Source organism: Rhincodon typus, chromosome 1 (assembly GCF_021869965.1).
Source record: "Rhincodon typus isolate 14 chromosome 1, sRhiTyp1.1, whole genome shotgun sequence".
In the NCBI taxonomy this organism is placed as follows: domain Eukaryota; kingdom Metazoa; phylum Chordata; class Chondrichthyes; order Orectolobiformes; family Rhincodontidae; genus Rhincodon; species Rhincodon typus.
In genome coordinates this window covers 107,099,145-107,126,757 of record NC_063332.1, presented here as the reverse complement: position 1 = coordinate 107,126,757, position 27,613 = coordinate 107,099,145, and the positions used below count along the sequence as shown (strand labels likewise).

The 27,613-nt window shown below is 41.9% G+C and overlaps 1 protein-coding gene across 3 annotated transcripts in view; it reads left to right on the top strand.

Moving 5' to 3' along the window:
- The window catches only part of arhgap24 (Rho GTPase activating protein 24), a 437,625-nt gene that overhangs the window by 398,494 nt on the left and 11,518 nt on the right, over positions 1 to 27,613 (top strand). For all 3 annotated transcript variants that reach the window (XM_048598083.1, XM_048598093.1, XM_048598101.1), the window contains 3 exons: positions 7,187 to 7,319; positions 10,362 to 10,435; positions 16,554 to 16,675. In XM_048598083.1, coding sequence (XP_048454040.1) covers positions 7,187 to 7,319; positions 10,362 to 10,435; positions 16,554 to 16,675 — 329 coding nt within the window. The remainder of the gene's footprint in view (positions 1 to 7,186; positions 7,320 to 10,361; positions 10,436 to 16,553; positions 16,676 to 27,613) is intronic.

Below are 27,613 nucleotides of genomic sequence, written 5' to 3'. Positions count from 1 at the left end.
AGGTAACCCAAGCAACACTGTATTAAATGGGAATCAGGGGCGCACTTTCCACTGGTTGGCACATAGGAAGACGGTCGTAGCTGTTGGAAGTCAGTCATCTCAGCTCCAGGACATCTCTGCAGGAGCTCCTCAGGGTGGTATCCTAGGCCCAACCATCTCCAGCTGCTTCATCAATGACCTTCCATCCATCATATGGTCAGAACTGGGAATGTTTGGCAATGATTTCACAACACAAGTAGTATTTGAGAAATCTGAGCAAGTTTGGAGTTCAGGTAAAACTCATGGGGATAGATCAAACTTTAAGAAGCTAGTATGAGTATGTGTATTTATGGTGGGATGTATAAGAGAACATTCCAGAACAGGAAGCAATCTGTTAAAAGTTGGCACTTGAGAGGGAGTTTCAGGGCAGGAATGGCAAAAGTGAAGAATTGGGATCCCTTGTGAAGTTTGATGACACTTACTGACCTGCTGTCATTAATGTGTGTGAGGGAATTTCCAAGGAATCTGTCTTAATCACGTTTGCTATTTATTTTGGGTGTGCAATCACAGTTTATGACCCATCTTTACGTTATGTTAATTCTGTGTTAGCAATAAATTGTCATGTATTTTAGATTGTATTACATTCTAACCTGTATATTAAAGTAATGCTGTTTACTCAATACAATGGAATTTTGTGCTTTTATTTGCTTAGTAAATCCGCTGGATCATGTCTCCTGGTACCTAAAAGACCTAGCCAGATCTTAAAATTGGCAATCTTATCCAAGATTATAACATCATTTGATGGTCTGTTCTAGGATTCTAATAATGGTTACGATTGACAAAAATCTTTTTCCTGAAAGTCAGGCTGATTGGAGGAAAGGCAGGAAAGACTGCCTGGAACTGAAGGGCAGAATGCAAGCCAATTGGAGACCCACTGTAATTTGTTCATTTTATCTTAACACACAAAGATAATTTGTATTTATTGAATTAAGTGAAGTTGACCATAATTCTTGTTCTCTGTTCAGTTGCTATGAATTAATGGGTTCATTTCAATTCTTAGTTAAATTATCAGACTAGTACCACTGAAATCAAGAAGGATTCCATAGTGGGCTGTATAAATAATCCCCACACCCTGTAAGTAATCAAACAAGAATACCTATACTCTGGAATGACTCACCATTCTCTGGAAATTGAAATAACATGACAAAGGCTGGTAATCTGCCACCAAGCCACCCTTTATTTACATGTGGGAAGTCCTTGACACTGATCTAGCCCACTTAGAGCCAGCTCTCAAAGTGAACAGGATGTCTGACACTCCTGTTATCATCTATCAGCCAGGGCTCCCTGATTGGACATATTAACAGCCCCAATCAGGGAACTTATTCTATGAGATCCACCTGACTGACCTCATTCAGTCCCTACAGAAAGGTGGAGAGTGCATTAGTAAAGCAAGTCTGCTGATAACTGCTATTTCTGACAGGACTACACTAACTAATCATGATTACAATTCTAAAACTTACATTGTTAATGTCATTTCATATATTTAATTTATTACATTTCTGTTACAACAACACAATGAGATAGATGAAAGAAAAGGTTCTGCTGTACTTTGGAGCTCAATGTAGAGAAGTGTGAAATGATACATATGGTTAGGAGCAATGAGGGAAAACTACAGAAAGAGAAAGGATGAAATAGAAAAAAAAAGTGCAGAGAAGAGGGTCCTCAGCCATTTATCTAAACACTTCACTTGAGATGACAGGGTAGATGACAAACAAGTTAAAAAGACATAGCGGGTCCTAAGTTTTATAAATAGAGGCAGGAAACAAAAGTGCAAAACATGATTTTTGCCTCAAGTGGATATTATGTCCAATTCTGGGCACCACAATTACAGGAGAATGTGAAGGGATTGGAGAATCTGCAGAAAATATTCATGAGATTGGTTCCAGGGATGAAAGACTTCAGCTGTGGAAATAAAAGGGTGAAGCTGAGAGTGTGCTCCCTTGGAGATCAGAATGTCAAGAGGAGATTTGACAGCAGTATTTTAAATGAAGGAAGTGGGGGATGGAGGTACATGGGAGCACTAGACAGAGTAGGTAGAGAAACTATTCACAATGAAGGAAGGATTGGGAACTAAAAGACATCAGTTTAAGGTGATTGCCTCTTTACTTTTTACAATTAGGATTTTTTGTTCAATGCAACAGGTTGTTAGGGTTTGGAATAAACTTCTTGCAAGTGTGGTGGAGGCAGATTCAACTGGAGGTTTCAAAAGGGAATTGAATAAGCATTGGAAGAAAAGAAAGTCAAGGATGGAACTGGCTTCGTAGCTCTTACAGAGGACCATCACAGACTTGACAGACTGAATGGCCTGTGTCCTTACTGTAACCATTCCATAATCCTAAGGTTCTAAGATTTTGTAAAGAAAAGAAAATCAAACTGAAACACTCTAGGCTAACAGAGTTCAGATAGTGCTAGGTTTTGTGCTGTTTGAAACTAATATTTTCTAATAGGACTTTGTGTAGGCTGGATTTTCAGAAACAACTGGAGGTGCAAATCAGGTCATGAAATGCTCGGCTTAGTTTGTTTTTCCTGGAAAACAATTTTTCTCTGCCTTCCCCACCACACATTATTTTGTGTAGCCTTTTAATGGTTCAAGAGAGCCCAGTGTGCAAAACACACACTCTTTTCAGTGTGAGAACCCAGGAAAATTGAATTTCCTCCTGTATAGAACTTTTGAATGCTTTTGAGAGTTTTGGCAATCACAAAAAACACCTCTTTGGAGAGTCCCCCTTTGGGAGAATGCCTGGAAGAGTTGGGAACATTCTGAAGGGTAAATGTGAAATGTTTTCAACACCTTCAAACAACATTACTAGCTGCTATATTATAATGTAGGTGCATTTTTGATTACGTGATTCTTCCTGGGCATCTTTTCTGCAAGTTAACTCTGACATGGACCACCATTATGTAACTGTTCACACTTATGATAGCACTTTTCCATTGAAGAAAATGCCACAATGCATTAAAAAAATTTAAAAGCCCATGAGCCTCTGTTGTCGTGTGATGTATTTTGCACTAAATTGATTGATGGATTGATGTGCCTGAGGTTTTTGTTTCCAAAAAAAAACTGTATTTGGAAGTTGAAAAAAAGTTCTGCCTACTCCTCTCTATTGATTGACAAGCACTCCACTTTGAAATGGAGATGGGACACCTTTCTGTTCTGACCGTTTCAGGTAATGTGGCAGCTGTAGCCATTATGAACGCTTGGGTGTGTTTCAAAAGCTATGGTGGCTTTAGCTCATCAGGTGATCTTGTTGATCTAAGAACAGTTGAGTCTTTGAAATGGCTGTAAGAACAGAATTTGCATTTGGTATGATTTTCTGTTTGTTTATAAACCTATTTGGCACTTCAGTTCAAGAAATATTTAATCATTTAAGCAGTTATGTTTCTTCTAGTATCAATAACAATGTGTTTGAATTCAAGGCTTATTAGATAATTAGAGATTTAATATTTTTAATATTTTTCAATGATTTAAACAAACCCGGTTACGTTTGACTCTGTTCTGAGGAGGGTACATAATGCATACTGGTTTGAGTGATTCTGTCAGGATACATGAGGGAACATGAAGGTTGTATGGGGATCTGAGGTGGCATAGAGGAGTTGATGGCAGCATGGGCATTCTGAGGAATGTTGGGGTGGCATGCAAGTGGCATGGGTTACCTGAGAGTCCATGCAGTAGCACTGGCAAGCTGGGCATAGAGTATCATGGGTAACCTGAGGTGCAATGAAGGATGAGTTTGGGACCTTTACCTGGTCTTGGAAACTGGGCTGCTGTCTAAAGAAACTCAAGTGGGCCTGCTAACTGGCTTCACACAATCCATCGCATCTCACAAAGTCCATTTCAAACTCAATCCTGTGTGAAAAAACAAATGTCTGGGTAAAGTTATGCATTGGTCACGTGCACATTTTTGATGGTGGAAAAGCAAGCAGGTCACAGTTTCCAAGTCTGCAGGAAAACCTGGTCCTTTGTCAGATAATTTAAGAGATTGATCAGCCGGGACAACCTCTGAACTGCAATAAAACTTGGAATCTGCACAATGATTTGATCTATTTTTCTGTGAGGTAAATTTTGACTCGGTAAATGCATTCAGCAATGAATCAGTTGGATTAATTCCCTGAGGGCAAGGAATCTAACTCCATCATTTTTAATTATACTTCTAAGAGGGACCCTTGCTACTTTGAGATCAGTTTGTTGTTACCCTGTAGCTAATCTAACAATCACTTGCCTTTTCATTCTATTTGAGCTTGGGGCAGCAAAGAACAAGACAGGTTGTTCAGTCAATCTCTGGCAACCACCTAGAAACCGATATCCATTTCAAGCCCACCAACTCCCACAGCTACCTAAAATACACCTCCTCCCACCCACCTTCCTGCAAAAATGTCATCCCCTATTCCCAATTCCTTTGCCTCCACCGCGTCTGCTCCCAGGATGAGGCATTCCACTCCCGTACATCTCAGATGTCCTTGCTTTTCAAGGACCATAACTTCCCCCCCTCAGTGGTCAAGAACACCCTTGACCATGTCTCCCGCATTTCCCGCAACTCATCCCTCACATCCCCTCCCCGCAATAACAACCAAAACAGAATCCCCCTCGTCCTCACGTACCACCCCACCAACCTCCAGATCCAACGCATCATCCTCCGACACTTCCGCCATCTGCAATCTGACCCGACCACAAAAGACATTTCTCCCTCCCCACCCTTATCTGCTTTCCGGAGGGACCACTCTCTCCGGGACTCCCTTGTCCGCTCCACACTCCCCTCCAGCCCCACCACACCCGGCACTTTTCCCTGCAACCACAGGAAATGCTACACCTGTCCCTACACCTCCTCCCTCACCCCCATCCCAGGCCCCAAGAAGACTTTCCACATCAGCAGATGTTCACCTGCACATCTGCTAATGTGGTATACTGCATCTGCTGTACCCGTTGTGGCCTCCTCTACATTGGGGAAACCAAGCGGAGGCTTGGGGACCACTTAGCAGAACACCTACGCTCGGTTCGCACTAAACAACTGCACCTCCCAGTCGCGAACCATTTCAACTCCCCCTCCCATTCCTCAGACGACATGTCCATCCTGGGCCTCCTGCAGTGCCACAACGATGCTACGCGAAGGTTGCAGGAATAGCAACTCATATTCCGCTAAGGAACCCTGCAGCCCAATGGTATCAATGTGGATTTCACAAGCTTCAAAATCTCCCCTCGCACTACCGCATCCCAAAACCAGCCCAGCTCGTCCCCGCCTCCCTAACCTGTCCTTCCTCCCACCTATCCCCTCCTCCCAACTCAAGCCCCACCTCCATCTCCTACCTACTAACCTCATCCCGCCCCCTTGACCTGTCCGTCGTCCCTGTACTGACCTATCTCCTCCCTACCTCCCCACCTACACTCACCTTTACTGGCCCCATCCCCGCCTCTTTGACCTGTCTGTCTCCTCTCCACCTATCTTCTCCTCTACATAGAACATAGAACACTACAGCGCAGTACAGGCCCTTCGGCCCTCGATGTTGCGCCGACCTGTGAAACCAATCTGAAGCCCATCTAACCTACACTATTCCATTATCATCCATTTTTTTTTGGACCGAAGGGCCTGTTTCTGCACTGTAGGGATTCTATGATTCTATGAGTTCCTCAGCCATTCTCAGCTTCGAATAACCCCTTCAGTATTCTAACCAAATATGTCTGCTCAGGAAACCGGTTACATCAGTGTAAAGGATTGCATTTGGAAGTTTCAAACTTTTCTGAACTAATTCCTTTCCTTTCTTTTCAACCAGTATTTCTGTGAACTGAAACAAACGCTTTAAGTTTTGTTTTTCCCTGAAGCAGAAAAAAAATCTATTCATCTTCCATCCGCCTCCCCCTCTCTCCCTATTTATTTCAGAACCCCCTTCCTCTCCCCCATTTCTGAAGAAGGGTCTCGGCCCGAAACGTCAGCATTCCTGCTCCTCTGATGCTGCTTGGCCTGCTGTGTTCATCCAGCTCTACACCTTGTTATCTCTATGTTCAGTCAGTGACCCTGTTTCTATGAATTATCATGTAGCACCATCTATTTTGTTGTTTTTTTTTTGAGGAATAATATAACCAGCTGATTCAATGGCAGAGTTTTGTTTTAAAGCAATTTAATTAACTGCATGGGACAATCTGTTTAAACCAAAATGCCAAAGCATCCAGCTATTTTGTAACGTTGACAAATCTGAGAACTAATTACCGGATTAATGGACGCACTGCAAATGCCACACAATTATTATTCAATCTCCAGATTCACATATGCACCAGATAGTTGTGATGTAAAATCAGTTCTTTTTTTTAAGATCACAACACCAGTCAAAAAAGCCTCAGCTTTGTTCAAATTGGTTCAATTACTTTTGTTGCTATTTGTTCAATAGATTTAAATTTCCAAATGCAGGAAGCCACAAGTGATACTATGTAAGTAGAAACACAGGACCTGATCAGAGGACTTGGTTAAAAATGGAAGCAGTATTCGGAGGAATTAGCTTTTTATTATCTGAGGAGGTGGAGGGTGCCTCTCCTGCCCTATGTGTGTCATGTGTACTCAATTGGGACTACTCTCGCCTCTGTAATTCAAGGTATAATTTCCATTTTAGAATCTGACTACAGAAGGCTGACCCTGCGGTACGATACAGAGGGAGAGCCACACTTTCATTCGGATGTGATATTAAACCGAAGCCACATCTGCTTGTTTCATTAGATATAAACAGTGCCAGAATTATTTTGAAGGAAGAGCTGCGGAGTTGTCCTTGGTGCCCTGCCCACTAGTTATTCCTTAAGCAACATCACATAAATAGATTGTCTCATCATTATCATATTGCTGTTTGTGCTGAGTGCAAATTGGCTGCTGTGTCTCCTAAATTATAACAGCCACTGCACTTAAGGTATACTTCATTGGATGTACAGGTCTTTGAATCTTCCATTGAAAAGTAATATGTAATGCAAGTCTTTTTTTTTGTGTACTGGCATAGATCCCTATCAGCGACCCAGGCTTGCATTTACCTAGTTTACCCAAAGCATGCAATGTGTGGAAATAAATTAGTGAATTTTGATTTTGTGATCAGGATTATATTCATTTTATAGGTGGCACAGAATTGGGATTATCGATTGCTTAGTAATGACCGGTTGCATTTGCTTTGCTTTCAGCAATACGGATGTGCACACTGTGGCCTCATTACTCAAGCTTTATCTGCGAGAGCTGCCAGAACCTGTCATCCCCTACGCTAAATATGATGAGTTCCTCTCATGTGCCAAACTCTTCACCAAAGAACAAGAGAGTGTAAGAATTTTACTCCTTGTTTGACTGAAGTTCAATAAATTTGAGGTTACGGATACATTATGAATTTAAACAGCTGCTTAGGTATTGACATCTTCTCTCTCAGTCTGTGCGTTCTTTAATTCTATGTGTTCTATAACATGTTGTCCAACAAATGAATTACTGGCAACATGCCGCAAATTGAAATCCATACGATTGTATTTTTTTTTGATTTGGAAATAAAAAATGATAGACACAATCTTTCAGCATGTGATCTTAATTCACATGGTGTGTGAATGTATAATTTAACTTTTTCATTTATTGGTTGTTAAGTTGGTAAAAGAAAATGCCAAAATATGTATGTTTTGTTCATTGCAGTGAGTTTTTTATTCCCTTGGTTATAGCTGCTAAAATAAGAGTCATAAATGCTAGGCTTTAGCACCATGGAAACATCTTCAGTCATTCTATGAAGAGGGAAGCTGACATTGTGGTCAATTTAACCAATCAGAATAACCACTCAAACCTATTGGAAGAAAACAATCAATATTGAGCTGCTCTAACAGGGCATATCATAAGAACCTGCAAGTAACATGTAATTGCATTGTGTGAGTCAGCAGTTTCAGAAGTACTCTAAGGAAAGTTATTGCTGCACAGAAATCTAGAAACTACAGTGAGAAATGCTGCATTTCAGAAATATCTGGCAGAATTTCTGAAGAAGGGTCCCGACCCGAAACGTCAACTTTCCTCCTACCCTGATGCTGCCTGGCCTGCTGTGTTCCTCCAGCTCCATTCTGTGTTATCTATGGCAGAATTCCCGGGAGACACTGCAAAGTTTTGAGCTGAATTGTAGCAGGTGCTTGCTAAATAAACCAACACATATGAGGTAAATGTACCTATATTATGTCTAAGACATTTATGAAAATGAATGCATGTATCTGAAAGAGTGCCATGCCTGGCTGATCATCAATCCTTATTAACAACACTGATCAACAGATACATAAATAAAGCAAATGCTATAAATGTTAAATAAAACTAAAAATGCTATAGGTGAGTCATCCTGAAAGGTAGAAATGTAAAACTTCAGGTAATGCCATTCCTTGACAAAAGGCTTTGATGAATAGTGTTGATTGTCATGACTGTGAACATCCATAATTTTCAGTTTGTTGGCTATTATTTCATTGTTTCCAGACGTATGAGCATATACAAATCTGTAGATCGACTAATTCATGCAGCCATGTTCATGTAAATGATATCCATTGCACTATTTACAGTACCACAATTTTCTCAGTCGTGCAGTTGAGAAGTGGTGCTGCTCAGATATTATCAGGTTTTAGGCCTGGATCATAAAAGGAAGCCAGTAATGCTTTCTGGCATGCATTATAGAAAATGCTTTTTTTATTGTTTAAAAGGCCCCATGTGTACAGAAATACTTTAAAATTTTAACATAAACCCAATATCACACAATGCTGGCCTCACCTGCAATGCCCAAATGCAATGAAAGTATTTTTTATATAAGATTTCACATTTATTTGTTTCATTTACTTTCTCATATAAGAATAGTTTTTCACCAGACTGCAGAAAGTGTTGATTAAACTGAAACAATAACTTTCATATCCCTCTGAATGTACCTTAACATCTGCAGCCGCTCAAGACTCTACCACCTTTGCAATAACATGAAAACCTGCAGAATAAGAAGCAACTATTTGGCTCATGAAGACTGCTCAGGTTAAAGATTAATCTGTAAGGGACTCAATCCACCATTCATTATTCTGAGGGAAAATTCTACAATAAATACTTCCAAAGAGGCTGAAGCTCTGCCCCTTGCATTTGTATTTTCCTTCCATAGCTATAATGTGTCTAACAGTTCAATTACATAGATTGAAAAGATCATATACTTTAATTATGCTTTGAATGTACAAAAAGCAAGCTATGCTATTGCCATAACAATGGATCAAAACCCAGATAACCAATAAACATATTGAACTTGCAGTTTCATACTTTCTAATATTAGGACATATAGCCAAAAGATGACTGCGAATGTAAATTCGATGGCTGTCTGGCAAAGCCCTGTGTGAACTCCTGGAATTTCACATTTGCACAGCATCAGGGAAACCTGATCCGGAGAGACTTAAAAAGAATAGATAACGATGAGCTGACTACCTGACCACTCAACAGAAAGTCATCTCCCGAGGATTGTGTCCTAAACCGCAGATAGTTTGTGGTTTACTCTCCCAGGAATATGCTATAAAAAGGGTTAAAAGCCAGCTGCAAACCCAGTCTGTGTGTATGCCCGTGTGGGTTAGTGTGCTGTGAAGGTCACTGCTTGAGGATAGCCATTTAGACATTCCTGGCTGCAGGTAAATAGAACAGACATTCACTTGCTGTGAGCATTGGAAGCTGGTCAGCAAGCATTTTGAAATCGACTGCTCAACTACCACTCTCAACACTACAGGTATTGGCCAAAGTAATGGCCACAGCCTTCTATCTACTCTTCACGAACAACCCAGATATTGATCTGTATATCTTTTAATTTTTATCTCTTTTTGTACTCAATTTTCATTTCTAATCAGTGTGTTTCATTATTACTACTTGCATTTAATAACCAATAAACTCACTCTTTAACTGGAGAAAGATCTGGTTAAATGGGTTCTCTTTAAAAAGGGAATGGTATTCATGAGTGAAAAGATCCTTTCTAATTAACCCAGTTACAGCCAACTGAAGAGTGGATGAATAAAGAAGGGGGGGCTAGTTTATCTCTCTTAGGAACATAACATTTTGGAATTTTGTGTTTGGAACCACAACAATTTAGGGAACCTTGCCTGGGGACTGGTCACAACATCATGATGAGCAAAACAGAAGGGCCATGTAATCAATGATAGGAGTTTAAATGGAATTCATGGGAAGAACTGATGTGTAGGTTTTATTGCTGCCATGTTTGTAAAATAGAGATATAGTAGCTGCTCTTATCTAGTTTCTAAGAGCATAAGTTTAATGCTAGATATCTGTTCCAAAGTTCAGACGACACTTCAAGTGGTTTTCTTAACAGCCTTTCATTATGTCTTTCAGGGCATGAAGGAGCTGATTAAACAAGTGAAGACCCTCCCTCCAGTCAACTTCAACTTACTAAAGTATATCTGCAGGTAAACTCTTCAGGGTCAATGTGGAGGGATTGCAGTCCTGCTCAACATCCATCTTTCTGCAGAAGTACCTATTTCAGACTTTTACTCCACTGAAACCAAATTAGCACATATAGGTTAGTAATCCGGTGGTGCTGGGATCAGCGGCAAGCCACACAGTTTTCTAGAAATTGATGCACTCCATGGGTAAGCTGGTTTATCACTTCATCACACAAGTCCAGGTCTACCTGAGCGAGCAAATTGAGGTGATAAATTTAGAGGGCGGCACGGTGGCTTAGTGGTTAGCACTACTGCCTCACAGTGCCAGGGACCTGTATTTGATTCCAGCCTCGGGTGGCTGTCTGTGTGGAGTTTGCATATTCTCCCCGTGTCTGTGTGGGTTTCCTCCGGTTTCCTCCCACAGCCCAAAGATGTGCAGGCTAGGTGAATTGGCCATGCTAAATTGCCCGTAGTGTTCAGGGATGTGTAGATTAGGTGGGTCATTGGGGGATGGGTCTGGTTGGAATGCTCTGAGGGTCAGTGTGGACTTGTTAGGCTGAAGGGCTTGTTTCCACACTGTAGGGATTCTATTCTATGGTCACAGCCTGCATGATTCAGCCAGTCCTAGCAAAAGAATGCACCAAGCCACTCAGATTTTATTCAAAGATTTCCCTGAAATTTAGAACATTGCAGCACATGCAAGGCTGCTCCAAGGTTTGGTGTAATTGACTGTTGCCATGGCAAATAGATACAGTTAGAGTCATGGAGTTCTTACAACATGGAAAGAAGCCCTTTGGCCCATCATGTCTGCCCCAGTAAACAAATATCCATCTATTCTAATGCCACTTCCCAGCACTCGGCCTTTTACATTGTTTCTGTGACATTTCAGGTGCTCATCTGAATATTTCTTAAATGTGAGAGTTCCTGCCTTTACTATTCTTTCAGACAATAAGAACCAGATAACCACAATCCTCTGAGTGGGAAAAAAATCCTCAAGTCCCCTCTTAACCATCTGCTCTTTGCTTTAAAACTGTGCCCTTGTCACTGACCCCTCTACTAAGGGGAAAGTTTCTTCCTAGCTACACTTTCTATGCCCCTCAGAACTTTGCAGACCTCAATTAGAGCCCCCACTGGCCTTCTTTGCTCTAAGGAAAACAGTCTCCAATTGTATCTAGCCTATTTTCATCGCTGAATTGTTCCAGCTCAGGCAACATCCTGGTGAACCTCTTCAGCACAGTGCTCTGGTGCAGTCACATCCCTCGTGTAGTGCGGTGACCAGAGCTGCTCACAATACCCTAGTTGTGGCCTGACTAGCATTGTATACAACTCCATCACAATCTTTGTGCTCTTGTACTCGGTGTCTTAACTGATAAAGGCAAGCGTCTCTCATGCCTTCTTAACCACCTTCTGTAACTGCGATAGTGTTAGGGGTAGGGTTAGACTACCAGTCTCACTGCCTTCAAGGATCTGTGGACATGCTCACCAAAGTCCCTCTGATTCTTCTATACTCCCCAAGGTTCTACTATTCAACATATGCTCCCTTGCTTTGTTAGTTCTTCCAAAACGTATCACCTCACACTTTTCAGGATTAAATTCCATTTGCCATTGCTCAAACCATCTGACCAGCTCATCTATATTGTTCTGTAGTCTAAGGCTTTCTGAATCACTCTTTATCAAATCACCAATTTTCATGCCATTTGCAAACTCACTGGTCATACTGCCTATTTCATGTCTAGTTTATTAATGTACACAACAAATAACAAGGCATCCAGTGTTTGTAGTATGCAATTGGGGTTGTTGAGGTTGGTTGGCTCGCCAAGCTGGTTTCTTGTTTCGCAGATGTTTCGTTACCATGCTTGGTAACGTCCTCAGTGCAGCCTCCGCTGAAGCATCGGTGTGTTTTCCCGCCTGGTTTTTAAACTCTGGGGTCCGTTGAGATGGATTGCCTCACTTCCAGTTTTCCTTCATAGTGGAATGTATATGGGGTCGAGTTCAATGTGTTTATTGATAGCATGCTTCATGGAGTGCCATGCTTCTAGGAATTCTCGTGCCTGTCTCTGCCTAGCCTGTCCAATGATCTTGGTGTTCTCCCAGTCGAAGTGGTGGTTCTCCTTGTCCATGTGGATTGAGATGAGTGAGTATTGGTTGTGTCTTTTTGTAGCCAGTTGGTGTTCATGTACTCTTGTTGTTAGTTTCTTTCCTGTTTGTCCAATGTAGTGTTTCTCGCAGTCTCTGCAGGGGATTTTGTAGATGACATTGGTCCTGTCCATGGCGGGGAGTGGGTCTTTAGTTCAGGTGAGCAGTTGTCGTAGGGGTGATGTGGGTTTGTGTGTCACTCTGATGCCCAGTGGTCGTAGGAGTCTTGTGGCGAGTTCCGACGTGTTTCTGATATAGGGTAGTGTGATGAGTGTGTCGGGGCATGTAGTCTCTTTCTGATGCTGTTCGTGTAGGCATCTTCTGACCCAATTCTTTTGGATATCCATTATCCTTGAACACTTGGAAGAGGTATTCTTCTTCCTCTTGGCGTAGTTCCGTGTTGCTGCAGTGTGTTGTTACCCTTTTAAATAGTGTTCGCACGCTGCTTCGTTTGTTGAAGTTCAGTACCTGGTCCGTGTGTGTGGCTTTTCGGTGTACTTTCGTTTGCAGTTCCCCATTTGTCTTGCGCTGTTTGTTCTTCTCCTCCTCTCTGGTGAATCTTATTCCAGTGAGGGTGTTTTTTATAAGTTTGTGTGTCTCCTCTAATTTGGTCCGTTTAATGATGACAAAGGTGTCGTCTACGTAGCGTATCCATAGTTTAGGTTGAATTTGCGGAAGAGCAGTCCGTTCTAGTCTTTGCATCACTGCTTCTGCTATGAGTCCGGAGATAGGTGATCCCACGGGTGTCCCGTTGATTTGCTCGTATGTTTGGCCGTTGAAAGTGATGTGGTTGGTGAGGCATAGGTCCAATAGTTTGAGCATGTTGTCCTTGGGGATGGTTTCACTGGGGTCGTGCTCTTGGACACAGGCTTTCAGTCTCAAAAGCACCTTTAACCATCACCCTCTGCTTCCTATCGCTAAGCCAATTTTGGATGTAACTTGAAAAATTTCTTGGATCTCATGGGCCCTTAGCTTCTTAACAAGTCTGCCATGCAAGACCTTGTGACGAGTCTTATTGAAGCCTATGTAAATTGTATTAACCGCATTACCCTCACCTACACGCCGGGTCACTCCTTAAAAATTTCAATCAAATTTGTTAGATATTACCTCACTCATACAAAACCATGAGAACTATCCTTGATTAATCATTGTTTCTCCAAGTGGAGATTAATTCTGTCCCTCATTGTTTTTCCAATAGCTTCCCCCCACAGATGTTAGATTCACTGAGATAGTAGGAACTGCCGATGCTGGAGAATCTGAGATAACAAGGTGTAGAGCTGGATGAACACAGCAGGCCAAGCAGCATCAGAGGAGCAGGAAGGCTGACGTTTCAGGTCGAGACCTTTCTTCAGAAATGGGGAAGGGGAAGGGGATTCTGAAATAAATAGGGAGAGAGGGGGAGGCGGATAGAAGATGGATAAAGGAGAAGATAGGTGGAGAGGAAATAGACAGGTCAAAGAGGCGCAGTTCGAGCCAGTAAAGGTGAATGTAGGTGGGGAGTTAGGGAGGGGATAGGTCGGTCCAGGGAGGACGGACAGGTCAAGGAGGTGGGATGAGGTTAGTGGGTAGGAGATGGGGGTGGGGCTTGAGGTGGGAGGAATGGTTAGGGAGGTGGGGACAAGCTGGGCTGGTTTTGGGATGCAGTAGGGGGAGGGAAGATTTTGAAGCTTGTGAAGTCCACATTGATACCCTTGGGCTGCAGGGTTCCCAAGCGAAATATGAGATGCTGTTCCTGCAGCTTTCGGGTCGCATCATTGTGGCAATGCAGGAGGCCCAGGATGGACATGTCCTCCAAGGAGTGAGAGGAGGAGTTGAAATGGTTCGCGACTGGGAGGTGCAGTTGTTTATTGCGAACCGAGCGTAGGTGTTCCGCAAAGCGGTCCCCAAGCCTCCGTTTGCTTTCCCCGATGTAGAAGAGGCCACAACGGGAACAGCGGATACAGTATACACATTGGCAGATGTGTAGGTGAACATCTGTTTGATGTGGAAGGTCTTCTTGGGGCCTGGGATGGGGGTGAGGGGGGAGGTGTAGGGGCAGGTGTAGCACTTCCTGCGGTTGCAGGGAAAAGTGCCGGGTGTGGTGGTGCTGGAGGGGAATGTGGAGCGGACAAGGCAATCACGGAGAGAGTGGTCCCTCCGGAAAGCAGATAAGGGTGGGGAGGGGAAAAATGTCTTTGGTAGTGGGGTCAGATTGCAGATGGCGGAAGTGTCGGAGGATAATGCTTTGGATTCGGAGGTTGGTGGGGTGGTACGTGAGGATGAGGGGGATTCTGTTTTGGTTATTATTGCGGGTAGCGGGTGTGAGGGATGAGTTGCAGGAAATGCGAGAGACACGGTCAAGGGCATTTTCGACCACTGTGGAGGGGAAGTTGCGGTCCTTGAAAAGCAAGGACATCTGGGATGTCCGGGAGTGGAATGCCTCATCTCGGGAGCAGATGCGGCGGAGGCGAAGGAATTGGGAATGGGGGATGGCATTTTTGCAGGAAGTTCGGTGAGAGGACATGTATTCTAGGTAGCTGTGGAGTATCAATGTGGACTTCACAAGCTTCAAAATCTTCCCTCCCCCTACCGCATCCCAAAACCAGCCCAGCTCGTCCCCGCCTCCCTAACCATTCCTCCCACCTCAAGCCCCATCCCCATCTCCTACCCACTAACCTCATCCCCCCTCCTTGACCTGTCCGTCCTCCCTGGACCGACCTGTCCCCTCCGTAACTCCCCACCTGCACTCACCTTTACTGGCTTGAACCCCGCCTCTTTGACCTGTCTGTTTCCTCTCCACCTATCTTCTCCATTATCCATCTTCTATCCGCCTCCCACTCTCTCCCTATTTTTTTCAGAATCCCCTTCCCCTTCCCCACTTCTGAAGAAGGGTCTCGACCCAAAACGTCAGCTTTCCATTATGTCGGATTCACTGGCCTGGTTTATATGTGTCATTGTTCTTGAATAATAGTACGACGTTAGCTGTCCTTCAGTCCTCTGGCACCCCTCCTGTTGGCAGAAAGGATTTGAAAGTGAATGTCAGAGCTGCTTTCCTCCCTTGCGTCCCACAGCACTCAGATCTATCATGCAGGAACATTGCCTTAATATCATCAGAAACAGTCAATGTTGTCGAACCTTAATTCACTTGAAAAGTTGCTGGCGGTGATCATATGTTATGTTTGAATTGCTACTCAGTTTTAAATTTAGAACTGAAAAATTTATTGAGACACTTCAGAGGATAAAGAGCTGACCACAGTGACGTAATACCAACGTCACCTGTAAGCCAGACGGGATAGGAGAGGCCAGTTTCGTTTCCTAAAGGCCATTGGTGAACTATTTGAGTTTCTGTGATTGTCTGGCAAATGCTGTCAACAATTTTTCTTGGTATCAACTTCCAAATGACTATATTTATAAAGTTCAATTCCATAACTTTTAATGATAGCATTTGAATTCTTGTCCTTTATCAGATGCAATAAACAATTGTACCTACTAAGTAATATTATTTAAGTCCCTTATCCACTCTAACGCATGAAGTTACAATTAGTCAACGTTAGAAATTCACAGTTGTTTATGTCAATGCTGTTCAATAAAACTACATTCTAGAAAAATTACAAGTATTTGATTGTTGATGGGAGTTTTCCCATTTTGGCAAAAGATCTATGAAAACTCCAGGAAGATCACTTCTTTTTCGGATGTTTCACTGGGGGTTCTGCTAAAGTTAGTGACCAGAGGAGGCTATCACTGGAAAGTCAACTACAAAGTAATAATTACTCATATAAAGTTAGGATCCCTGATAACTGGTAGTTAGGTTGAAGACAGTGCTTTATGCTAAGGTTGAAACAGCTCCTCTGTATCTGGCAGTGTAGATGGTGCACTTCGTGTAAATAGAGAATACAACACAGCACTACAACATTTGAACACGGTCTTTTTCATTTGTCAGAGAAACAATGCATGTGACAAGCAACAGGAAGTAATTAACACTGATTGACTCTGGGAAAAAACTGATTGATTACTTAATCTTTCACAGGTTCCTGGATGAGGTCCAGTCTTATTCAGACATCAACAAAATGAGTGTTCAGAATCTGGGAACAGTGTTTGGTCCAAACATTCTGCGACCAAAGGTTGAAAATCCAGTTACTATTATGGAAGGTAAGTTTTAAAACTTACATTTCAGATTAAAGTTTTTGGTTTTTGCTTAGTGTCATCCTCATTTGGTACTTTCCAGCTTGTCTTGTGAAAGACAAGAGCTAAGTGTCCAACAGGTCAGACCATATCTCCATAGTCCTGCCATGTCTGTCATGAATTGTGGTGACAATTTAATTACTAACCCAAGGAGGAGGCTCTACAATTACCTCCGTTGTCAATCACAGGGAAGCCCATCAAATAGCAAGGACAAGTGACAGGAGCAAAAAGTGAGGCCAATGCATTTGTAACAATCATTAGTTGTCCAAGGTCAGTCTTCAGTTAATTTGATTCACTCTGTGATATCAGGAAATGGCTGTGCATTATAGATACTGCAAAGGCTATGGTCCTTGACAAAATTGGATAGTGGTACTGAAGATTGTGCCCATAACTAACTACACCCCTAGCCAAGCTGTTCTGGTACAGCTACAATAGTGACATCTATTTTAAAAATTGCCCATTTATGCTCTAACCACAAAAGACAGGAAAACTCCAATCCAGTTTATTACCTCCCAAGAAGTCAGCTCTTGGTCATTAGTAAAGTGGCAGACTGTGTTATTGACCGTGCTATCAAATGATATACTTACACAGCAACAGCCTGCTCACCATTGCTCAGTTTGGGCTGTGCCAGGGTCATTCACCTTAGTCCAAGTAAGGACAAGAGAGTTGAATTCTAGAGGGGAAGTGACATCTGCTACCCGTAATGTCAAGACAGTATTTGAGCAAGTGTAGCATCAATTGCACAAGTTCATTTGCATTTGCTAAAGCAGCCCATGTCCACTTGAATCAAGATGTGGAGGTGCCGGTGTTGGACTGGGATGGACAAAGTCAGAAGTCACACGACACCAGGTTATAGTCCAACAGGTTTATTTGAAATCACAAGCATTTGGAGCACTGCTTCTTCATCAGGTGGAGCCACTTCATCTGACAAAGCTTCGAAAGCTTGTGATTTCAAACAAACCCATTGGACCATAACCTAGTGTCATGTGACTTCTCACTTGAATCAAAACTTGGACAACATTCAGACTTAGGCTAAGTAACTGACAAGTAATATTGACATCATGGAAGTGCCAGGCATTGACGATTTCCAACAAGTGACAACTTAACCTGCTACCTTTGACATTCAATGGCATTATCATTGCTGAATCCTCCAGTATCAACATGTTAGGGGTTATCATTGATCTGAAATTTAACTGGTCCAGCCAGAAAAATTGTGGTTAATAAAACAGGTCAGAGCCCAGAAATTCAGCAGCAAGTCTCTCGCCTCCTGACTCCCTAAAGCCTGTCCACCATCCACAGGGCACAAGTCAGGAGTGTGATAGAATACTCTCCATTTGCCTGGATGGGTTCAGCACAATCCACACTGAAGACGTTTGACACCATCCGGAGGACAAACCAGTTTGCTTACTTGGCATCCATCCACCACTGTAAACATTCAGTCCCTCACCGCTGGTGGACTGTGGCCGCAGTGTATACCATATACAAGACGCAATGTTTCAACTCGTCAAACTTCCTTTGACACACCTAACAAACTCGTGACCTCTACTTCCTAGAAGAGCAAGATCTGCAGATCTATGGGAACACCATCACCTACGTTTCCCCTCCAGGCTACAAACCATCCTGACTTGAAACTGGAATTCCCTTCCCAACAGCACTTCTGGTCCATTCTCATTTGCTGAAAAGCAGTTAAGGATATGTAATAAATGCTCGTCTTGCTAGTGATACTCATGTCCCATGATTGAAATAAAAACAATTCCTGTATATGTCTACTCCTGTACCTTCTAATCTGTACAAACCACAAAGGGCATTCCGACATGCATAATGATGGGTTTTTTTGCAGACTACATAACTTTGCTGAGCAAAAGCAATAACGTATGGAGCCACCATTAAATAAGACCCTTAAGTTATCTTGTGTTGTGATAGAGTTCCTCCCTTGAGCCTAGAAGGTCTTAGGATGTGATGGCCGTAGAGGTGTGTCGCAAATGTCCAAAAATGTTGATAAAAGACATAGTTTTTGAATAACAGCCTTCAGCATGATAAATGAAAGCACTTGATCCTGTACAGGATGTTGAGAAAATGAGACAGCTACAGCATCATCCTACAGACAGAACTTTCGACAAATGATTGTTGAAGGGTACACCACCTGAAATGTCCCGAATCCCTGTATTAATCCTCAGCTCCCAGATCTCCCAGATCCTACAATCTAAATAATGTGCATCTGTTCAAAGGCCAATGTTACCAGCTACGCTTCCAGCACAATGATTTCAGAAATAGGTATCATTTCCATGCACTGAACAAATGCCTGCTCATTAATTATCTCCCAGTCCCTGTCCTGAGAGTTATTGGACCTACTGCAATGTTCTATAAGATGCTTCTCCAGCGGCTAAAGGCTTCTGAAGCACAGTCAAGGGATCTGGTGATCTCTAAAAGCTTGAGCTAAAGAAGGCCTCTCTGTGGTGTGTTGTATATCATTAGCAGCTGAAGCAGTCAATTCAGCTGTCTTTCTGATACCAGATTGGTTTCAAAGGGTCATGAGGGTCCTAAGACTCTCTAATCCTGAGGGAGAGCAATTCCAATTAAACAACTGTCCCTGGTACTGGGTTTATTGCTACTTCTGAAGAGCTTTCAGGGTGTCAGAGACAGCTGATTATCTCCTGCATGATGAGAGAAATAAATACTAAATGTCACTAGGAATGGGAAATAGTTATGGAGGCAGTGGTAGGATTTGAGGATATAGATACAAACAGAAGTAGCTGCAGAGAAATGTCTTATTCTGGTTGGGTACTAAGCATAAGGACAAGGAGGACTGATACTGCTGGGATTTAAGTATAGTCATGTAAGACTATGTTGAAGGTGAGAGATTTGCAAACGGGTTTCCTACCTTGAAGTCCTGGTGAGGTTAAACATGTTTGGAGAACAGCCAGGCATTTCTGTGGCCACCGATGTAAATCTATGATGGCATGTCTAAAATAAAATCAAATGCTAGATATACACAGCAGATCTGGTAGCATTGATGGAAAAAAGTGAAAATTAGAGTTAAATACAACTCTTCAGAAAATTTGTTCTGGGCTAATCATTCATAATTAACTTGCTTGAGTTTTTTTTTATGAGGCAACAGAGATGGATAAGAGTAATGATGTTGATGTGGTATACAAGGTCTTCCAAAAGACATTTGATGAAGTGTCATGCAACAGACCTGCGAGCAATATTAAAATTCATGTAGTAAAAGCAACAGTGGCAGCATGGAATTGGTTCGGTGTCAGATAAAAAGTGATGAACTGTGGATTTTTTGTACTGGAAGAAAGTTAATAACGGAAATCCCCAGGGACTGATGTTAGCATCCCTTATATTTATTGATAACCTCAACCTAAATGTATAGAGCATAATTTCAAAATTTACAAATGATAGGCAACTTGGAAGTGTTGTGACTATGAAGAGAATAGTGCAGAACTTCAAAAGGACATAGAAAAATGGAATGGGCAGACAATGGGGTGAAAAATGTGAAGTGATTCATAGAGGAACAGGAGAGACAATAATAAATAAAGGGATGCAGGAGCTGAAAGACTGAATGTTTATGTGCATAAATCATTTATGGTGGCAGGTCGTCTTGACAGAACAATTAATAAAGCATATGGTATCCTGCGTATTATAGAAGCATACAGCGCAGAAGCAAGAGAATTACTTTGATTCCGTACATAACAAAGGTTCGGAGTCAAACTGAACATTCTATTTGGTTTTGAGCACCACCATTTAGGAAGGATGTGAAGGCTTTAGAGGTGATGCAGGATAGATTCATAAAAATGGTTCCAAGGATGAGGAGGTTCAGTTACCTAGAAAGAGTGAAATAGTTGGGAATATTGTCCTTGGAGAAGAGAAGATAGAGGAAATTTGACAAAGGTATTCAAAATTATGAAGGGTCTGGATAAAGATGATGTAGAAAAAATGTTCCTATTCGTGGAAGAATCAAGAACAAGAGGACGCAAATTCAAGGTAATTGGAAAAAGAAGATTTGGTAATATATAAATCATTTTCACACAGTAAGTGGTTAGGATTTGGAATGCACTGCCTGAGATTGTTGTAGAAACAGGGTCAATTGTGACTTTCAAAAGGAAATCGAGTCATTATCTGTAGAGGCAAAGGATGAACTGTTCATCAGAGGATTAGCACAGACTCAATGGGCCAAATAGCTTGCAGATGGTACCTGCACTGCTATCTCCCTGTTGCTGCTGAATAAGTTATTTCAGCTTAGATACAGCAGACAAGTGAAAATTCTTCCCATTTCCTGATGCTACAATGTCTCAGGGATACAGGTCGAAGACTTTGGGTAAGAAAGGCAGGTGAATGTGAGGAAAAGTTTTATCACACAGCGAGTGGAAATGATCTGGAACTTGCTGCTCATCAAGTTGCATGACTGACTGGATTGGTCTGTGGAGAAACAGCATGGACTCAATGGGGTGAACGGCCTCCTTATGCACTATAAATAACACAACAACCTGCATCTAAGGGCAATGATGAAGGCCTCCTTTCTGCTGCTAACTTGCTGTATGAGCACATCCACGACAGCATCAGAGAAACAGGAGCTCCTGCTAAATTCATGGAGCCTAATCTTCCAGTATATTGCAGGCTGTTATCTAGGACTGAGAAGTGCTTTCCCCCATAAGGAATTGGAGGCTGTCTTTAAGGAGCACAGTGAGTGTAGCGAAACAGCTAATAGCATTTATTATTAGGCCTGGCCATGAAAATGACAGGAGATCCCTTCCCATTCAGTCAATTGGACAGAACGTTTCCCTTCTTGCCACTCAGCAAATTTAGACTATGTGCAAAAAATCGAAATTTGCATGTAGGCCCCAAAAATGGTACATGGAAATAACATGAATTCAATTTTGTTTTCATGGGAAGTGGGAGCCACTGGCTAGGTTAGCATGTATTGTCTATGCCTCATCCTTCTGGGACTGAGTGGCCAGTTAGCTAAGTCATTTCACAGGGTAGTTTTGTTTCTCTACTTCCTAACTTATTCCTATGATCTTCAATGCTGGACTTTTTATTTCTTTATTTTTTAAATTGTTTTTAAATTTTTTTACCTAAGAACTTATGCTGAAAATCTATTAATAATAAGGCATCGTAAGTGGTGGCTTGTAAACTTTTCACTGTACTCATTTGAATACATGTGACAATAAAGCTAATACAATTCAATACAATTCACGTTGCTGTGGGACTGGAGCTATGTGTAGGCTAGATTCTCTCCAGTAATAAACTCCAGATGCGTTTTTCCAACCATTGACTGTACTTACATGGTTACTATTAGACTAGTTAATTTCATTAGAAGTTTTATTTTGTTGAATTCAAATTTCACCATCTGCCATGGTGGGGCTTGAACTCATGTACCAAGAACATTAGAGCCTGAATTACTCGCCTAGTGACATTATCACTACACTGCCACCTCTCAGCCTCGGGTTGTGGAAATAAGATCAGTTTTTTTGGGATGCTGATAAACTGTTGAAATAGAAAATGGTTTGCTGATGCGTTCCAAAAATTGAACAAGAAGGCAGTTTGGTGTCCCATCAGACAATCAGGCACTTACTTGTGCTGGTGTCTATTGATAGGGCATTCTTCTCATTATCTGGATGCACAATTTAAGGATATGATTTGAACATAGGTAGATCTTAAGTAGGTGGCTGATGAGGTGTGTGGAATCATCTGAAAATCAAAGGTGGGAAGCGTATTGTCCAGGCCTTATTAATGGGCCTTGGGACTATGTGCTGCCTGAGAAAGGTGTGGTATAGATGGACAACAGCTTGTGGAAAATTTGGCAACCCATTAGCCTCCAGTAAGTGTAGAGGTACAGGGTTCAAACTGGGGATCCTTAATCCTACAATTCAGGCTCCTACTCTTGCTGACCCCGTTATCTTCCTTGCCCCCTTCAACCCAATGTTAGGCCACAATGGTTTCTATGGTCAGGTCTTGTTCAACACGACAGGTCAGCATCAAACCTCAATCTACATATTTACAGAGAAACAGTCAGCTTTGAACCTTAGCTACCTACCTAGAAGCTTGTGGAAAAATTGCAGTCAAAAGGATACAGGTGAATCAACAGCAGTGAAGAAACCTGAGCAAGTGTTACTACTTACCCAAACATTTCTGCTGAGTGGATTGGGTTAAAATCACCTCCATGGAATTACAATTTGCTGCAATTTGATATTTGCAATAATGGTCTTCCTTCTGTGCAGAAGTCATAAGGTCACATTAATTTAATATTAAAGTCTATTTTAATCAAGTGTAAAATAAACTGAGAAAGACCTCAGATGGAACTGATTTACAAATGTATTATATAATAGATGGGGCCCGCTCTGGCATTCTTGGATTAGATTATTCCCTTAACAGATGAGGTTCATAAAATAAATCTCACCAAGTATAAAAATTTACAAGCTAGCCACGTCATTGTGAGGTAACCCAGTGTGTTGCAAAACCACTGCTGCCCATTGAAATTAAATTAACTTTAATTTTAAGTTGATTTATGAGCATGTAGGTTATCTGGGGAGCGACAAGAAATCCCATACTTGGGAATATTTTATTGTTGTTAGCATCTGGATATGAGTTTGAAGGGAATGAATTTTACATCCAACTACAGCCATCCATCTCAATATTGAAGGCATAGATACTGTCAACACATGGAGTTTGCTTTTTTAAGAGTCTGAAAGTTCAAAGGGTTAATTCTTTAACTACAGGGTATCAGTGGATGAGTACTACATCATTATTTTCTGGATTGGTTGGCAAATCATGCAGAATGACTGCTGAATTTCCAACGTAAGAACATAGGGAATATGATACAAATAGGCCATTTGACTCCTTAAATCTAAACTGGCATTCGTCAATATTGTGGCTATTCTGATCATTTGCCTGTTTGCCTCCATAATCTTTGACTCCCTTGAAAATCAAAAATATGTTTGACTCAATTTTGAATATATTCATTGTTCTCAGGGTAGAGAATTCCAAAGACTAATGATCCTCAGAGAAGAAATTTCTCCTCTGCGTCATAAATGGGAGATTTCTTACTCTGAAATTGAGTCCTCTAGTTCTAGATTGAATATCCTCTCAGTATGTCAAGCCCCTCCTGTCAGAATCTTACAGGTTTCAGTACAATCACCTTTCATTCTGTTAAACTCCCACGAGTACAGGCCCAACCTATTCAACCTTTCCTGATACGATGAATCTTTTGTCCCAGTAATCAATCTAGTAAACCTCCTCTGAAAAGCTCTACGATATAAGTATATATCTCTCCTTAAACAAGGAGACCAGAACTGTATACATCACTGTAGGTATAGTTTCGCCGATAACCTGCACAATTTTAACAAGACTTCCTTATTTTTATCCTGTATTATACTTGCAATAAAGATCGTAATTCAAGTGGTCTTTCTAATTACTTGCTGTACCAGCATCCTAATCACTTATGATTCAAGCAAGTGGACCAACCAGTTCCCTCTGTACTGCTACATTCTGTAGTTTCTCTCCATTTAAATAATGCTCTTGCTAACAAAGTGCACAACCTCCATTTTTCCACATTATGCACCTTCTGCTATTTTACCCACTTACTTGTATCCCTTTGCAGAATCTTTGGGCAGAATTTTCTACTTTATGCCCTACCGAAAGATAAATTTGGTCACAGGAAGTGGGAAAGGTAATTAATCAGTCAAAAGGATTTTGGAAAGAGACCTCAATTCATTCCTGCCTCTATCCTGGGGGGTCAGGGAGTAGAAGAGCAGATCCTGTCTGTATTGCTTGAGGGCATATTGTTGGGGTCCCTTGTTCAGTGATGCTCAGTTCCTGATCAAAGGATCTGGCACTGGGAAGGAGAGAATCTGCCGAGAGCCACATCCCTACCCTCACTGCTGCGCTGAGTGCCCCTCCCATCATTGGGGACAGCAGCCTCCATGGCCAACAGCTTTGCAAGAGTACAACCTCTACTCCAAGGATGGGGTCCTTGATACAGTAGACTGTTGCCTTAGTTACATGCCAGATTGTCACTTATTTTGCTGGGTCTTCCTGAAAGAATGCAATACAGTCTCGCTGGCTCTCTATTGAATACCCCCTTTATCTTCTCTCCTTTTTAACTTGCTTTCTCACCTATTTTTAAATCATCAGCAAGTTTATTTATAATTCATTTGGTCTGTTCTTCCAAGTGACAGATATAGGTAGTTGAGACTCCAGCACTGATCCCTGTGACACTTTGCTAGTTACAGTTTGCCAACCTGATAATGACCCACTTATCCTCATTTTCTGTTTCTTATTAGTCAACCAATCTTTTATTCATGATAACATATCAATCCTAAGACCATGAGTTCCTTTATAATAGTCTTTACGCTGTCTTATCAAATGTCTTTTGGAAATCCAAATATACGACATCTAACGATTCCCTTTCATCCACCCTCCTTGTTACAACCTCAACAAGCTCTAAGAAATTTGTAATCATAAAGTCATGTTTACTCTGCTCCTTTAAATTGTGATTTCTCAATGTGGGACTATAAAATCACAATATAGTAGAGGTCAACATTTTAACCAAGTTAATGGAAACCATAGCGACAGGATCATTGAACCTCCGCTGTTGTGAGCTCTTCAACTGCATCTATCTGCTTTAATCGCCCTTCCTGTCCCTTTTAAATATATACCTATTATTCATCTTTTAAATGCTTATGTCACTCACTTTTAAAAGATTTTATGGGATGGTTTTTCTTCATTATGAAAAATTGCTGAATAGAATTTTGCATTTTAATGGGGCCTGCCCAATTTTCTGCCTGTTAATTTAATTGGCTGGTAATTCGAGTGAGCTCTGTTAGCGCTTTACATTGAATCTGACCAAGGCTTCACATAACATTAAGCGCAGACATCAAAGTAAAAACCGAAAGTACTGTGGATGCTGGAAATCAGAAATGAAAATAAAAAATTTCGGGCCCAGTGACCCTTCTTCAGAACTGATGGTAGTATGGAAAAGGTTGATATTTATAAAGAAGATGGGGTGGGGCAAGGGTGGAGGGTAGACGATAGGTAGAGATAGAGCCCAAAGAGGGAGAAAAACAGTTGGACAGAGAAAGGACTGGATAAAGGTTAGTCTGGGGGAATGAATAGCTCACAGGGGCTGCTACCATGCTCAATACATTGTCAGCTATGAATAGTTCCCATTAACAGCTTTTCATTCCCCCAGGCTGACCTTTAACCACTCCGTTGTCTGTCCAACTGTTTTCTCTCTCTTTGGGCTCTATCTTGACCTATCATTTACTCCCCCTGCTCTCTACCCCATCTTCCATATAAAATCAATCCTTTTCCATGGTACCATCAGTTCCGAGGAAAGGGCACTGGACATGACACGTTATCTCTGATTTCTCACTACAGAAGCTGCCAGACCTGCTGAGTTTTTCCAGAAATTTCTGTTTTTGTTTCTGTTGTAGACATAAGACTGTTGTAGACGTAATACTGTCACTGGAGTCCAAGGCTGAGAGAGACAGATTTTTAATCACTAAAGTCATCGTGGAAAATATGAGTAAAAGACAAAGAAAGTATAGTTGAAGGTGATCAGATCAGTGATGATATCACTGAATGGCAGAATGGACTTGATGGGCTGAATGGCTGATTTTTGCTCCAATGTTTTAGGGTCTATCACCCCTTGACGTTCAATGGCTTTACTATTATGGAATCCTCCACTATCAGCATCCTGTGTTTACCATAGACCAGAAAATGAATTGAACGTGTTATATAAATACTGTGGCTACAAAAGCTAGTCAGCAACTAGAATACTGTAACTCACCATCCATCACCTACAAGGCTCAGGCCAGGAATGTGATAGAATACTCCCCACTTGACTGGATGAGTGCAGCTCCAACAATACTCAAGAAGCTTAACAAAGTCCAAGACAAAGCAGCCCACTTGACTGGCACCACATCCTCAAACAGTCACTTGTTCCACACCAATCATTAGTCACTGCAGTGTGAACCATCTATAAGATGCACTGCAAAAATTCACCAAAATTCTTTAGACTGCACCTTCCAAATCCCAGGCACTACCATCGAGAAGGACAAGGGCAGAAGACATATGGGAACACCTCCATCTGCAAGCATTTTGGGTCTGCCTATGCCAAGTGAACTGCAGTGCTCCAAGAAGGCACCTCACCACCACCTCCTCAAGGATAATTAGGGATGGGTATAAATGCTTGTGTGCCCAACAAACTCCACATCCCCTGAGAGAATAAAACCAACTTCTTGGGTGGGACCAGGCAGCAACATTGAATTGATCTTACTTTGATAGAACTCACAGGATTCTCAGTGGCAGAGGTCACCAATAAGCTGATCACAACCGAGGGGCTAAGGGAGGTGTGGGTATTATGTCCATCTGTCAGTAGTGATGGCAGTGGCTCCAATGTTCTTTTCATAACATGGCTGAGCAGAAATCGTCTCTGCTCTCACTCTTGATATAATTTGGAAGGATTTGCAGGTTGATTCGTGACCCTTTTGGCTACGAGTACTCCTTTTTAGTTAATTCCTAGTGTGGAGCCCGCATCCACAGCTTCTGGCTCAAAGGCAGGGGCATTGCCCCATGTACCTCAAAACCTTCCCCTTCAAAGGCAAACTGAGATTAAACCAGGAAAGCCATTATTTTTAATGAGAGACAACAAGGTGCAGAGCTGGATGAACACAGCAGGCCAAGCAGCATCATAGGAGCAGAAAGGCTGACAGTTCGGGCTTAGACTCTTCATCAGAAATGGGGGAGGGGAAGGGGGTTCTGAAATAAATAGGGAGAGAGGGGGAAGTGGATAGAAGATGGATAGAGGAGAAGATAGGTAGAGAGGAAACAGACAGGTCGAGGAGGTGGGGATGGAGCCAGTAAAGGTGAGTGTAGGTGGGGAGTTAGGGAGGGGGA